The sequence below is a fragment of the Symphalangus syndactylus genome, chromosome 4 (assembly GCF_028878055.3).
Source record: "Symphalangus syndactylus isolate Jambi chromosome 4, NHGRI_mSymSyn1-v2.1_pri, whole genome shotgun sequence".
Taxonomy (NCBI): Eukaryota; Metazoa; Chordata; class Mammalia; order Primates; family Hylobatidae; genus Symphalangus; species Symphalangus syndactylus.
The window spans coordinates 86426245-86441729 of NC_072426.2; the positions used below are offsets into that span (position 1 = coordinate 86426245).

A 15485-nucleotide genomic window follows, 5' to 3' on the forward strand; every position below is an offset into this window, starting at 1 on the left:
ATATTGTAAATTGAAATTGTTTTCAATTTTCCACTTTTGTAACTAGCAAGACAATATCATTTTCTTGCATTGAGCTTTGTGACTTTTGTATTTCAGATTTCTCCAGGATACATTGCTGAGACTGAATGCCTGGGTCTGAGGGATGAACATTTTTAATGTTTTGATATAAATGGCCAAATTGCATTTTTTTTTTCTGACAGTAATAGATCTTTTAAGTATCCCCAAAAATATAAACACAAACCAGTAAAAAACAAAACCATAAAACGTCAGGCCTGGAGCTGCAATAAGACAGCGACAGGAGTAGCTCACACGTGGCCTAGGTGGGGAGGACGAGGCCATAAATACCGCAAGAGGGCGGCAAGGGAGCCCTAGGGCGAGGGGACAGCATGGTACAGGTGGGGCATTTGGAGCTGGTGGATTCGGTCCTGGATGTCGTGCAGAAGGAGTGTGAAAACTGCGACTGCCTGCAGGGCTTCCAGCTGACCCACTCGCTGGGGGGCAGCACGGGCTCCGGCATGGGCACGCTGCTCATCAGCAAGGTGCGTGAGGAGTATCCCGACCGGTGTTGGCAGCAAGATGGCTATGGGGGTCAGACACTGCTGGCCTTGGCCCCGGACGCCACCTGCCTCTCACTCCAGCTGCAAGCAGCTTCACTTGGGGCCCTGGGCCTCCGACTCCACCTCGTCGTCTTCGTACATCTCGCCCTTCTCCTCCGCCGTGGCGTCCTGGTACTGCTGGTACTCGGACACCGGGTCGTTCAGGTTGCTCTCGGCCTCGGTGAACTCCATCTCGTCCGTGTCCTCGCCTGTGTACCAGTGCAGGAAGGCCTTGCGCCGGAACATGGCCGTGAACGGCTGGGAGATGTGCTCGAACAGCTCCTGGATGGCCGTGCTGTTGCCGATGAAGGTGGAGGACATCTTGAGGCCGCGGGGCGGGATGTCACACACGGCCACCTTCACATTGTTGGGGATCCACTCCACGAAGTAGCTGCTGTTCTTGTTCTGGATGGCCAGCATCTGCTCGTCCACCTCCTTCATGGACATGCGGCCCCGGAACACGGTGGCCACCGTCAGGTGGTGGCCATGGCGTGGGTCGCAGGCAGCCATCATGTTCTTGGCATCAAACATCTGCTGGGTGAGCTCGGGCACGGTCAGGGCCCGGTACTGCTGGCTGCCCCGGGCTGTGAGGCGGGCGAAGCGGGGCATGAAGAAGTGCAGACGGGGGAAGGGCACCATGTTGACGGCCAGCTTACGCAAGTCAGCGTTGAGCTGGCCCGGGAAGCGCAAGGAGGTGGTGACCCTGCTCATGGTGGTCGACACCAGGTGGTTGAGGTCCCTGTAGGTGGGTGTGGCCAGCTTGAGGGTGAGGAAGCAGATGGCGTAGAGAGCCTCGTTGTCGATGCAGTAGGTCTCATCCGTATTCTCTACCAGCTGGTGGATGGACAGCATGGCGTTGTAGGGCTCCACCACCGTTTCTTACACCTTGGGCGAGGGCACGACGCTGAAGGTGTTCATGATGCGGTCGGGATACTCCTCACGCACCTTGCTAATGAGCAGCGTGCCCATGCCGGAGCCCGTGCTGCCCCCCAGCGAGAGGGTCAGCTGGAAGCCCTGCAGGCAGTCGCAGTTTTTACACTCCTTCTGCACGACATCCAGGACCGAATCCACCAGCTCCACACCCTCCGTGTAGTGACCCTTAGCCCAGTTGTTGCCGGCCCCACTCTGACCAAAGATGAAATTGTCAGGCCTGAAAAGATGTCCGAAGGCCCCTGAGCGGACACTGTCCATGGTTCCGGGTTCCAGGTCAACCAGAATGGCCCGAGGCACGTCCTTGTGAGAAGAGGCCTCGTTGTAGTAGACACTCATCCGCTCCAGCTGCAAGTCCGAGTCGCCCACGTAGTTGCCACTGGGGTCGATGCCATGCTCATCACTGATGACTTCCCAGAACTTAGCCCTGATCTGGTTGCGGCACTGGCTGGCCTGGATGTGCACGATCTCCCTCATACTGGGCGCGTCTGGCTGGCGGCTGCGGACGGGCGCGGGCGGGCCGGGCTGGCTGCTTGCATTACTTAAAAAAGCATTTTCAATTTATGTTCCTACTATCAACACTATGAAAGTACCTATCTCCTTGCATCTTATGAGCATTACATATTACTATGTTTATAAATGTATAGGGTTTTCATGATTTATTTTGCTAACTTGATTGATTTAAAATGTAGAGAGCAAATTATAATGGAGAGAGGGTAGTAAGAAGAGATGCAGGCTGAAGGCGAGATGGAGGATACAGGAGAGAAGGCTGGTTCTTCAGGTTTTTCTTTTGCTTTTCTTGCCTGGGAGAGGGGTAGAAAAGGTTGCCAAAGCTACTCTGTTTCCTTCCTCTTCTTTGGGTAGCGTGGGGGTGGTGAAAGCAGGAGCGAGGAACAAAGGGTTCATCTTCATGGGAGAAGGGCTAAGCTTTGTTGTATGCACAGGCTTCTGCATAGGCGAGCGAATCATGACTAGTATCACGTCCAGCTAGGAAGAGCAGTGCCTGACCTGTCAGCGTATGGTCAACAGAATATTATACTGCCTGAGCTGGGGAGCCCCAGCAGATTCTGTGAGCTGTGGGCCAGCAAGGGCAGGGCCATGGGATGGAACAGAAAGGTTTGGACTGCCCCTTGTGGTCCAGCTAGTATCTGCTCTAAGAATCCTTAGATGGAGTGATGGATGATGGTTTTGCTTCCAGGCACAGGCCAGAGCAAAAGGCAGCTTCCCATGGACGAAGTGTCCTGATATCCCCAGTTCTGTGGGGCCCCTCGCCCTTCTGTGGCCACAATGTTGTCATTTCCTATGCAGGTGGCAAGTGGGGTTCTTGGGCGGCAGAGCTGAGCTGTGGCCATTCCCCAGTTTCCTGGTACCAAGTGTGGCAGCCCTATTCCTCTGGGAGCAGCACGTTGCTGGAAACTTCTCTGCTCCCTGTCTTGCTCTCCACAAATGCCCCACCTGTACCATGCCTTCCTCTTATGCCCAGTGAATAGCTCCTGCCCTTCCAGCTGTCCTACCAGGAAGTGACACCTTCCTCTGATTGGAGTCCCCTGGCTTGTTGGATGGCAATTCTCTGAATTGTTGTCCTTTGGGGTGAAATGGGGGCTCTCTGCTCATAGGTTCTCGTGAGAATGGCAGCTGGCCCTGACGTGGCTGCAGCACACAGGGTGAGGGTACTAAGTGTTCACCCAGTCCCGGCTGTGCAACCCTGAGTGGGGAATGCTACACACTTCAGCCACTGGAATTCTCACAGAACACTTGCTCAAGTATCTTCATTTAGTGGAAAACGGACTGAGGCAGAGCTGGGATTTAAATCCAGGTCTGCCCAATGCCAAGTCTACATCCTGTCTATGAAGCCATCGTTGTGGCCTTTGCATTGCCCCCATCTTTGCCGTTCCAAGTGGTCTCCTCCAGTCAGTCCGAGGTGGGCCCTCAGAAGGGAGGCTAGCTGCTGAGTGAGAGAAGAGAGATCTCCCTCATGTGTCCTGGCTCTAGTGCCAGTGTGCCACATCAGCCCCTTTAAAGCTGAAGTTTTATCATTGTTTAATACGTTTGTACTCTTTAGAGATTGCTTCCTAAACTGCAAAGCACAAAAGATGAGGACTCCCAGTCTGGTGATGGGGAGGAAAGATGGGTCCACAACTAACGCCCTGGGCTAGAGGGCCCTGCCTGGTTTGCGGATTCCCCTCCCCACACTGTGCCCCGGCCGGCCGGGCCCTGCAGCAGCCTTTTCATTCTGTTGTCACAGGGAACTCCCCACTCCTGACCAGGCCTCCTCCTTTGCTTGGCTCACGCACCTCACATTGGAAGGCATGACTTCAAGGCCTACTCCGAGTAACAAGGGAGGCCTCCCGGCAGCATCTGCCTTGACTGCCAGGGTCCAGCAGATTTGCGTGGCTCACCCTGATTCACCCGCATGGGCTCAGAGCCCTCAGAGCCTCTCCCTCTCTTTGGTGTGTGCTTTGAGGTGAGCAGAGTGGCTGGTTGGAGAACGCATCCAATGACTGTTCAGAGTAGCTCCTGTGGCCCCACTTCCCAGCTCTCTGTCCCAGCTGGCACAACTCCTTTGAAACGGTTCCCAGGCGATTCCTGGAAATGGTGGTGCTCGCTTTTTTGAAGTCAAAGGTGATATTGAACATATGTAACACCTAGCCATGGTGGGGCTCCGCTCAGCCGACTCCCCGAGGCAGGAAACACGGCCACCAGCTAAGGTGTCCTCACCTGTCCTGAAGAGAAGGGCTCAGGATCCTTCAGGTTGAGGGATCTCTCCACTCAAACACACACACAGCACACACGCCACACACAGATGCCACACACCACACGTACACACCACCCATTTCACCACACACATCACACACCACAGAATACAACACACACACACCACACACATGCCGAACACTGCACCACACACTGGACCACACACACACTACACACACCACACACACCATATACACCACACACACACCACAGAATACAACCCCCCCACACACCACACATGCACATCACACAATGCACCACACACACACACCACACACATGCCACACGCTGCACCACACGCTGCGCCACACACACACTACACACACCACACACACCACACACACCACAGAATACACTCCCCACACACCACACACATCACATACAGGCACACATACTAACACCCCATACAGTACACCCTATACACATACCACACAATACAGCACAAACACACCACATATACACAGCACACATCACAGCACACCACACACACACCACATACACATAACACACAGCAAACACACACCCCACACAGTACACCACACATGCAACACACGCCACTCACATACACTACACAATACACCACACACACAAAATACACAACACAGCATACACACATCACACACACCACGTAACACAGCACGCACTACACACCTCACACACCACACATACCACACACACACTACATAATACGTCACACATACCACACAACACACACACACGTATCCACACAATATACCACATACAGCACATACACCGTACTCACATATGCCACATGCATACCCCACATGATATATCACATAAACACACACACACTTAATTTGGCAAAGTCAGCAGGGTGAGTACAGTATCTGCAAGTAGAATTGGCATTTGGAAGCCCTGGGATGCTCCTGGGGGTGGAGGACGGCGGGGAGGAGACAATGTGACGGGGGAGCACCGGCCACTGGGGAGGAGATGGTGCGACCGGGGAGAACCATGAGTGCCTGGAGGGATGCCCCAAGAAACGAGTTTCCATGCCCTGTGTGACAGCAAAGGTGCTCCTTAGACCCATCCTGTGCTCAATCTAGGACTGAAGTGCCAGAAGCCAGACCTAAAGGCATTGGAAGGGAAATACAGAGATCCCAGCACAAGGAGTGAACAGTGAGGGGAAGAAGGAGCCTCTGAATAGGCCTGGAGACTGGAATTGCCAGTGTTACACATTTCTAAATTGTTTTTCTGATGCTCTTTCTAAGAGGGAAGGCACTATCACTCCTGGATAAAGGCACAGTGTTACAATGTCCTTCTGATGGGACACTTGCCTGCTTTAGCTTTAACCTCACAGAAGGTGTGCTTCTGGCAATTGCTATGCATTGACCAGCAGTCATAGTGAAGCTGATACCAAGGAGCTGATTTCTTTGCCTCTGTATGATTCCTTCTCAGAATTGCACCAAATATTTGCCACAGCTTCTGGCTGGAAGTAGGAATGTTGTTCTGAACAATATTATGGGGTGGCGGTGAGATGGACTTGAGAGGCATACCGGACTCATGACTCATCTCTTTCCCTGCATCCCCAGAATCCTGTCACATTACTCTTAATGGTCCAGAAAATACAAAGACTCCTTGAAGGACGAAAGAAGGGATTTGGTGAGCAGAGGAAACTATAACCCACACTGTGTGCAGTGGAGGACCGGTGAGAAAGTGTGGGCGCTTATGGAGTGCTGCCAGCAGGGAAGAGGCAGGTAGAAGGCGCAGAGGGCCCTGGAGCCACAGCAGGCAAACCTCTTGGGAACATGAGACAAAATACTACACATACGAAGCCACATTTGTTCATTCTCCTTGCTAGCAGAATTTCATGAAGCCCCTGACTCAGTGGCTGAGTGCAGCCCTCCAGAAGAATGCCCTGAAGATAAGCAGGATAGAGCACAGGCTGCCATGTCTCTTGCCTAAATCACTACATTTTAAGAAAAAGATAAGTTCAATGATCCTACTTTTGCCTCTTCTTGTACATAAGACAATGCTCAAGAGGATTAGAGATTATGCCTCTATAATCTATAACCAGGTGCACCCAAACGTTGAGGAGATTCTGCTCTAATGTAACTTCTGAGCACATGCAAAACCTCCACCGCCAGTACGGAAGCTGTGGGCTGCCACATTGCTTTGGAGCAGTCTAACAAAATTCTGTGAAAGGCTCTCCTGGGTTGCAATCCTCAGTGAGACTTCTGAATAAAACTAACTTTAATTATCGAAAAGCCTGATTTTTTTCTTTCATTGACAGGAACCAGAGTTGAGATTGTTGGCTCTGTCCTCCTTCACCCAGCAGCAGGCAACTTTGGGAGCGGGCACTTGAGTAGGAGGGTGAGGGTAGCCCCAGAAGCACTGGGGACCTCCCATGCATAGAACACTAATTACTGGCACACTCAGCCCAGTAGAATTCTCTCCACCTCCCCAGCCCTGGAGACAGCCTTCACTGCTTGTGGGTAACAAAGATAATGCTGACTGAAGGATCTCAGAGAACCTTAGGTCAAAGATAGGTATTCAAACAAGACACAAACAATTGTGAAAAAAGTCACAATTGAATACCGGCACCAAGGAAATAGAGTTAATTGAATGAAGAGATTTTATTTATTTATTTATTTATTTATTTATTTATTTATTTTTACTTTTTGAGATGAAGTCTCACTCTGGCGCCCAGGCTGGAGTTCAGTGGCGTGATCTTGGCTCACTGCAACCTCTGTCTCCCGGGTTCCAGCAATTGTCCTGCCTCAGCCTCCCGAGTAGCTGGGATTATAGGCACAGCACCACCATGCCTGGCTAATTTTTGTATTTGCAGTAGAGACAGGGCTTCACCATGTTGGCCAGGCTGGTCTCAAACTCCTGATCTCAAGTGCTCTGCCTGACTCGGCCTCCCAAAGTGCTGGGATTACAGGCGTGAGCCACTGCGCCCAGCCTGAAGAAGAGATTTTAGAAGAAGGAAATATCTCAAGTGGAATGAAAGTATATCAAGAACAAGTGATTATAGAGATGAAATAATTAGATCTTGGCAATGAAAGATATGATTGTCAAAATACACTAAATAAATCAATGATTAGGATTAGTGTCTTGATAACATACATAGAGAATTAGTGATGTAGAAGAACAAGGCAAGGGATACTCCAGAATTCAGTGCAAAAAGATGGAAAGGCTGCTAGTTGTCTACCAGATTCCAGTTTCCTCTTGTTTCAGAGCACAAGGCTGGACTACATGCAGGTTGACATGGCCACGTGACTAAATTATGTCCAGTGAATGTGAGTGGGGGGTCTGTGTGCTGCTGATGAACTAAGGGTGTGCCTCCTCCCTGCTGTCCCGCTTCCCACTGCCTATAGCCAGCTCTGCAAGCAGGTGAGGATGGCACACTAGAGATATCAGAGAAATGGAATGGAGGGAGCTTTGAGCTCGTCAATGTCAAATAAAAGATAAAATAAAAGATTAGAGATGAACATCCAAATTTAAAACATTTTATTTGGAAGCAAGAATTGCAAACTAGGGCATACACATAGAGTGGGTGGTCTTAGGTCTGTCCAAAGAACAAAGAAAAGATGGGAGGTTTTACAAAAAGGATAAATGTTATGTATCATTTTGAAAGAAAGTTATTTTGCATTAGTAAAGTTTTGGAGAGCTGGTGACTCTGATTAGTGAGGGATGGTGGTGGGTAGAGTCACAGCAGATTGTTTCAGTAGCTGTTAGATAAAACTGGTTTCAGGTTACAACAGGAAGCTTCAGCAGTTGGGCTTGTGAAAAATATAATTCTTGGAGCAGGTGCTATGTGCCCCAAGTAATTTTTAATCCCCCTGGGCCCTTCAATTTGGATTTAGTCGGGTATAACAGGAATGGCCCAATTTGCATAATCTTCTTTCTTATGTCTCCCTTTTGATCAAGATCTTTCTCCAAAACCATTGCTGATCAACCATACTGTCTTGGGAAAAGCTGTCTATCGCATGAAAAACATCAATTTCTCATTCTGGTGTGCAGTTTGAATGCCTCTGGTTATGGTATCAGGCCGTTTGGTGAACTTTCTGTGTGGCACATACATCAGGCATGAGACATGTTCCTTAAAATTTGTCTACTTTCAGCTTTAGGAATAGAACAGTTCATGTTTTGGTAATTTTATGAGGGAAAGCTGGATTAGAGGAACCCAGAAGAATTTAGGTCTATACTAGTCTATAGGTAAATAACAAGAACTCAAACACAATGTAGAGTTATCATTTATTAAGAGGTATATTATAACTTTAGAAACACAGGTTTTAAAAATTTTAACATTGATCACATAAGAACCTCAGATTTAAAACTTTGAGACTGTGAAGCCAAACTAAGGCAGACTTTAGATTTTGCTTACAGTTTTTAAAGTTCCTGTGCCAGGAAATGACAATTTTAATGTACTCATTGTAAGGCTGGTAACCCTTGAAATCAGGCATTTTATGCATTCTTCAAATATGACATTTAAGTCAAAGCCTTGGTAATATAATCAATTATATTCTGCTGTAGAAAGATAATGGATTTCTTTCTTTTCTTTTTTTTTTTTTTTTTTGAGATGTGGTCTCACTCTGTCTCCCAGGCTGGAAGTGCAGTGGCGTGATCTTGGCTCACTGCAATCTCTGCCTCTCAGGTTCAATCAATTCTTGTGCCTCAGCTTCCCGAGTAGCTGGGATTACAAGCAAGAACCACCGTGATCAGCTAATTTTTGTGTTTTTTTTTAGTAGAGATGGGGGTTTGCCATGTTGGCCAAGCGCATCTTGAGCTCCTGACCTCAGGTGATCCACCTACCTTGGCCTCCCAAAGTGCTGGGATTACAGGCACGAGCCATTGTGCCCCACTGAAGAGACTGGATTTTCATTGCACTTAGGCAAATAATCATATTGCCATAAGAATACTCACAAATAGTTTTTGAATTCTGGAAGAATCGAGTAAGGAGAAAAAATCAAATGCTTTTATCTTTGTTTAAAAAAGTATAATTTATCAAATTGCTGTAAATTATAGATAAAAAGAAAATTTTTTCTTAAATCTGGAGAACAAAACATTTAAGACAAGAATCAATAGTGTTTTAAATAAAAGTGATAAAAATAATATTATTTTTTGAGATAGAGTCTCGTTTGGTCACCCAGGCTGAAGTGCAGTGGCATGATCTCAGCTCATTATAACCTCCGCCTGCTGGGTTCAAACTATTCTCCTGCCTCAGCCTCCTGAGTAACTAGAATTACAGGTGCTCACCACCAGTCTTGCTCTGTTGCCCAGGCTGGAGTGCAGTGTTGCGATCTCAGCTCACTGCAAGCTCCGCCTCCCGGGTTCATGCCATTCTGCCTCAGCCTCCCAAATAGCTGGGACTACAGGTGCCTGCCATCACGCCTGGCTAAATTTTTGGTATTTTTAGTAGAGATGGGGTTTCACCATGTTAGCCAGGATTGTCTTGATCTCCTGACCTCGTGATCCACCCGTCTCAGCCTCCCAAAGTGCTGGGATTACAGGCATGAGCCACCATGCCTGGCCAAAAACATCTTTATCAATTACTTAATTCATGTAATTAATTTTTGTCCTGGTTGATCTTGATTACTAGTTTCATGGACCCATCAATTTATTTATTAGAGATCTGGACATTTTTATTTAGTCCATTGATCTCAAAGTTAACAGAAACCTGTATTTAAGAGTATTTGTTAGAATCTTTTGCATTAATCTGATTGCAAATGTTTTTAGAGAAGAATTCAAAACTGTGGATGACAAAAACTTAGAATAGCCGTAGTTAAAAATCTGATGAAAGTTTATAACCAACAAGAAATTTAGTTATTTCTATTTTATATAGCATTTTAAGATAACCAGAATTATGACCAAGATATATTTCTATAAATTTGTTTATACTTTTTTCTTTTATTCTCATCTGATATTTTTATAAATTTACAGAATTTTCAAAACTTTCATATCAACAACATACCAATAAATGCAACTAAAAGAAGATCTAGTATCACTTACCATTTGACAGTGTTTCTTGTATGATTTACCAAATAACAGTAATCATTTAATATCCCCATCTACAAGATGAGAGGTTTATCTCTTGAGACTTTCCAGGGGCCCGATTAGAAAAATCTCAAGGTTAATTCTAGGTCATAAAGACTTAGGTTAGGATTTGGTTTTGGGGAAGTTTGTCAATGATGTTAAAAAGCTTAAAATATTTGATTGAAACAGAATCACAGATCACTGAAAAATAATAGTCATTCACTTAACTAAAGTGATAGTCAAGGTTTCAGAAGCAATACAGAAAGTTACATAGATGTAAACACCTTAAACTTTTTCAATATCAGTTTTTCTAAGTAATCAAAAACCTAATAAAGATAACACAATAAATTATCTTGATAAAAAAAGTTTTTTTTTGGCTCAGTAACCAAAAAGTTAAAAAGAAAATCTTCTGCAGAATGATCGTTTCTCCTTACTGGAATCTCACTAATATAACCTGGAAGTTGAACCTAATGAAAAATATACTTGATTTTAATCATACACAGGAAGAATATGTCCAAGATTGTGAGTGTACACTATATTATAGAAGAATGTAAACAAGAAAACTAATACCTTGAGAAAGAAAATACATGGCCTTAGTAACAGCATGGAAAAGTTTCCTGGTTACATGGTACAATTCAGACATATTGAGAAAAGCCAAGAGTGTAGAATCAAATTATACTGGAGGAAAACATTGCTTTTCTAGGCTTTTAAGAGAAACACTTCAGCATCAGACCATAACAGCAGAGTTAGAACTGGCGGGGAAAAAAAAAGATGTAAAAGTTGACAAAAAAGGTTGAAGGAGAGAATTATCACCCCAGCCAAGCAAAAAAATACTCCTTTTCAAGGGGAGAAAGTTCAGAAGGCAAGGATCTTTTGCTGCAAGTCATGTGCTGCAAGGTACAGCAGAAGTTGAACTTCTAAGACATAAATTTGAGAAATTTCAAAAGGAAAACTTTACCTCAAGGAATGAATTACCATTGTAAATAAAGAGGACCATATTTTTAAGCCAAAACTGGGGAAATTAATTAGATCTCAGGAAATGTGGCTGCAGTTTAGAAGATTGTTGTTAAAAAAAAAACAGATTTTAGAATTAAAAATAAAAACCTCTTGCAATTTTATTAAGAGCAGACCAATACTTCAAAAAAATCTTGTTGTTCTAAATAGAGGGTCACATTTTTTTGGTTTAGTATCAGTGTATTTTTAGTATCAAATTTCAATCTTTAGAAACATTTATAAATAATTGCCTTCTAATTATAAACAACTTGATCATACACAAAATTTATTTCATAACTTCCCCCTTTATGAACCTTTTTATAACTTACTTGGACCATAGTGGACATGCTTGTACTTTTTGCTTTTTTCTATACTTCCTGTTTCTTAAATAACTAGTCATTTTGCTTTAGGACAACAATTTACCACATAAGATTCTTTCTCAAATAAATTTTTTTATATTATTTATATTTTGATTCATAGACCTAAATATATTTAGTATTATTATAAAATTGAAGAAGCCAAGAACAAACTTACATTTATTTAGCAATTTGTTTGTTTTTTCTTATTTGGATATGAACCAGACATTTAATGAGTACCTATTATTTAATTTACCATAACTTTAAGATTTTAGATTACATGAAAAGTTTATTTATAAACATTTATTCTATTTATAATCAACTAACTTTTTAAACAATTATATCTAGAGTTTATATGTATAATCATCTAATTTTTTTAACAATTATATCTCGAGTTTACTATGAAAATTGAAGTATTAGAGCTAGTCATTAAGTTCTTTCATTTGCCAATTTGGTAGCCTGTTAATGTCAAGTGTTTACCTAAGTAAGAGCCTTAAATTTAAATAAATGGGTATTTAGTTGATAACTCACAAGCTATAGCTGTTTTTATTGAATCAGCAATATTAAAATAATCTTATCAAAAATTGCACAAAAATCATTCTGTTTTAGGCTGGGTTCACAGCTTTATAACCTTAAAGGATCTAACAGAGGCAAATAAAAAACCGTCTAATCAGTAAACCCAGTCAAAAAATATATGTTGACAATTTTGAAGACATTTCTAATTTTATGTTACCAACAATTTTGAAGCCAATTAATATATCCAATATTTACTTAAGTCATGTGAACGAAAAAAATTTTGGTTAATTGCCGTATATTTTATATGAGTGCTCATTTATCTAAAAAGAATTCTTTGGGGAATTTTTGGCCAGCTATGCCAGATTTTGCCATGTAGACACAACATGAAACACAATACATGTACATATGTGTAAACACATCTAAACACATATACACACACACCAAGATCTTACAGCATCAGCAGTAAGCAAATAACTGTGGAAATGACTTTAAATAGGCATAGTTAAAAACATAATTGACAAGAAAATTTGGTTATTTCTGTGGTTTACAATAACTTAACATAATAACCATAATTATGATTGGTAGCATATACTCAGACATATTAAAATTTTAGAAACCCCATAAATTTTGGAACATATATTAATATCATTCACTAAAATATAGCCTGAAGAAGGTTAAACATTAGTTTTTATTTTGACAATGCTTCTCATGTAACTTAACATGTCAAATAATCCTGCTAACCTCTCTTTTGGATGCTTCAGGAGCCCTCTGTAGCACCTCAAAGTTAGAGGTCAGAAAAGACAATTTTGAATGTGAAATTTGGTTTTGGGAAGCTTATCAAATATGTTAAGGTTTAAAACACTTAATATTATGAAATAGAATCCCAGGCCAACATAAGTCAGTCATTTAGCCAAAATGATGACTCAAAAATATAAAAGGCATAAACCTTTACTCATTGATGGAGGGAAGACTTAGCTTTCAAATAATTGGTCTCTTGTCTTTCCCTTCTTTTTGTGGTAGTTTATTCAAAAGGCAAACAAAAATGTTTCATTTTTAAAAACATAGCATAAAAATCTTGTTCAAGAGAGAAAGCCAATTTTACCATTGCATTAGTGCATTATTGATGTCAACCCCCATTCTTAATAAAACCTTATAGACAAATATGTTCAATTTTAATGTCTGACCATAAGATAAGATTCTCATAAGTCTTTTTTATAACCCTTTACAATTTTTGTTAAACAGCAGATCAGTGCTCTAAGGAAACTGTTGTGCTTTTATTCCAATGTTCAATTTACAGAAAAAACTGAATAATACCCCTTTAAATTTAGCCAATATGTTCACACATAGAATCTCTGTTACAATTAATTTTTCACAAATGTTTCACAACTTCTTCAAACCTTTAGCTTTATCCTAATTTAAAACAATAATTTAGCCCTCTAAACTAGGCAAAAATTTACATTTCCATGCCTTGTTATAATCTTTTAGTAAAAGCACATTTTGCTTTCCTTACACACTTTGTGTGTAAAACTTTTTTTAGTAGTCTTAATTACATGTTACAATGTTAATTCTTAGCAATTTTAATTTTTGGTGAAAACCCTGTTAAGTAAGTGATTTTAATTATGTACTAGGTTTGGAGCCTAGGACACCAGACAGAAGTACAGATAAGATCTGACTCTTTTCAGCATAGCTAGGGGTGTGGTTAATTCCACATGTCCCTAGGTCTGACCTAGCTGTTAAGCAGGCAAGTTGAACAATTTTCAAAAGCCAAAGAAGCAGTTTATGACCTTAAAGCATTTAGTAAACCTAATATCTGACCTACCTAATTTACTTATTTTATTTTATTATTTTTTGTTTTTTTGAGATGGAGTCTTGCTCTGTCACCCAGGCTGGAGTGCAGTGGTGCGATCTTGGCTCACTGCAACCTCCACCTCCCAGGCTCAAGCAATTCTCCTGCCTCAGCCTCCTGAGTAGCTGGGATTACAGGCATGTGCCACCACGTCCGGCTAATTTTTGTATTTTTAGTAGAGATGGGGCTTTACCATGTTGGCCAGCCTGGTCTTGAACTCCTGACTCAAGGGATCTGCCTGCCTTGGCCTCCCAAAGTGCTGGGATTACGAGCATGAGCCACTGCACCCAGCCTGACCTACCTAATTTAGACCAAATGTCTTTATTTTACCAATAATCTTTAAAACTGTTTTTATTTCTCAAAGATTACTAAAGTCACGTGAACTACAAGGCATTGCAGTTTTTTCTTTCAAAATATTTTATTTAAACCTTATTTTTCTTTAAGCCAATTACTGAAAGTTTGTTTATATAAACATTACACACACAACACATATATAACTACACAGACAGAAAAAGATCCAGTAGTTGTAAGATCTTTCATTTGCCAGTTTTTAAGCTTCTTAATTAGATTACTGGCTTCAGGGTGGAGTCCTTCAAGGAGCAGGGCCAGGAAAGGATGCAGTTTCTAGGAACTAATAAGGAGGCACAACTGGATGACAAAAACAGATCTCCAAAATAAGGGGCCCATTTTTATATCACATCCTGGATCCCCAAAAAGAGGAAAATGCTATAGGAGAAGATGGTGCAATGCTTTTACCATGCATTTAATTGCATGGCAACCCAAAGCCAATCAGCCCATTTTGCAATCAGCCTGTCCCCTATGGGAGTCAATTAATTTGACTCCTAGTAGGGGGTGGGGATTTTTCGTTACCTTCTAGGTGGCCAAGAGCATGCTTCTCTGATTCAAGCATGAGAAGTATCCCCCCATAACTGCCATTAATCATCTCTAAAAGTATATTTCCTACCTAGTTATGACACACAAAAGTTCTCTCATAATGCAAGTAATTTTTGATACCCCCAAAACTGAAAACCTTCAGATAACACAATGCAAAATCTATTTACTTTCAATTCCTGGGGTTTCATGAGGAAAACCGAGATTTTTTCCCAAAACCGGGTCTGTGGCACTTCCTCTGTTTTTCCTAATGAGTCCCAGACTATTGGAAGTTATCTTAGGTCTCCTCATGTGTGCATTGAGCGTGGCAAGAAGACAAAATGGAGAAAAACAATCCAGTTGACTGAGAAGAAAAAACAAACAAACCTATTTTCTTCAGAAAAATAAGATCCAAGAAGAGAATAAAAACCCATAAAGGCCATTTAAATATACATATAGCTTGGATATATGTATCCAAGTCAGCTTTAATTAAACTGACTTTTAACCATAGCACTGTCTAACAAAAACGTCCTTTTAATTTCTCATTACTCTACTTTAGCCAGGCCAAACAGCCAATATATCTGGCTTTTAAACTTTGCCAAAAGTAACCCTACAAGTGAAACCAAC

At 42.6% G+C, this 15485-nt stretch overlaps 1 protein-coding gene across 3 annotated transcripts; it reads right to left on the reverse strand.

Annotated features, from left to right (window-relative positions):
- Nucleotides 1-590: 590 nt before the first annotated feature.
- On the reverse strand, nucleotides 591-2079 carry LOC129480284 (tubulin beta-3 chain-like). 3 transcript variants are annotated; one of them, XM_063638112.1, is made up of 3 exons: nucleotides 1636-2079; nucleotide 1299; nucleotides 591-1028 (listed from the first exon to the last, which is right to left on the reverse strand). In XM_063638112.1, the coding sequence occupies exons 1-3, from the start codon at nucleotides 2001-2003 to the stop codon at nucleotides 651-653; spliced, it is 747 nt and encodes a 248-aa protein (XP_063494182.1). In that variant the 5' UTR covers nucleotides 2004-2079; the 3' UTR covers nucleotides 591-650. The 3 variants fall into 3 exon arrangements, with proteins under 3 accessions (XP_063494182.1, XP_063494181.1, XP_063494180.1); XM_063638111.1 differs by lacking the exon at nucleotide 1299 and having other exon boundaries at nucleotides 591-1272; nucleotides 1615-2079; XM_063638110.1 differs by having other exon boundaries at nucleotides 591-1351; nucleotides 1598-2079.
- Nucleotides 2080-15485: the final 13406 nt, after the last annotated feature.

What these genes read in the sequence shown, in the direction of transcription:
- LOC129480284 (XM_063638110.1), bottom strand. Translation starts at nt 2,003, where the DNA reads ATGAGGGAGATCGTGCACATCCAGGCCAGCCAGTGCCGCAACCAGATC. An exon ending in CCTGCAGGGCTTCCAGCTGA is followed by an intron (nt 1,352 to 1,597) that starts CCCTCTCGCTGG and finishes CCCTCAAGCTGG; the next exon opens with CCACACCCACCTACAGGGAC.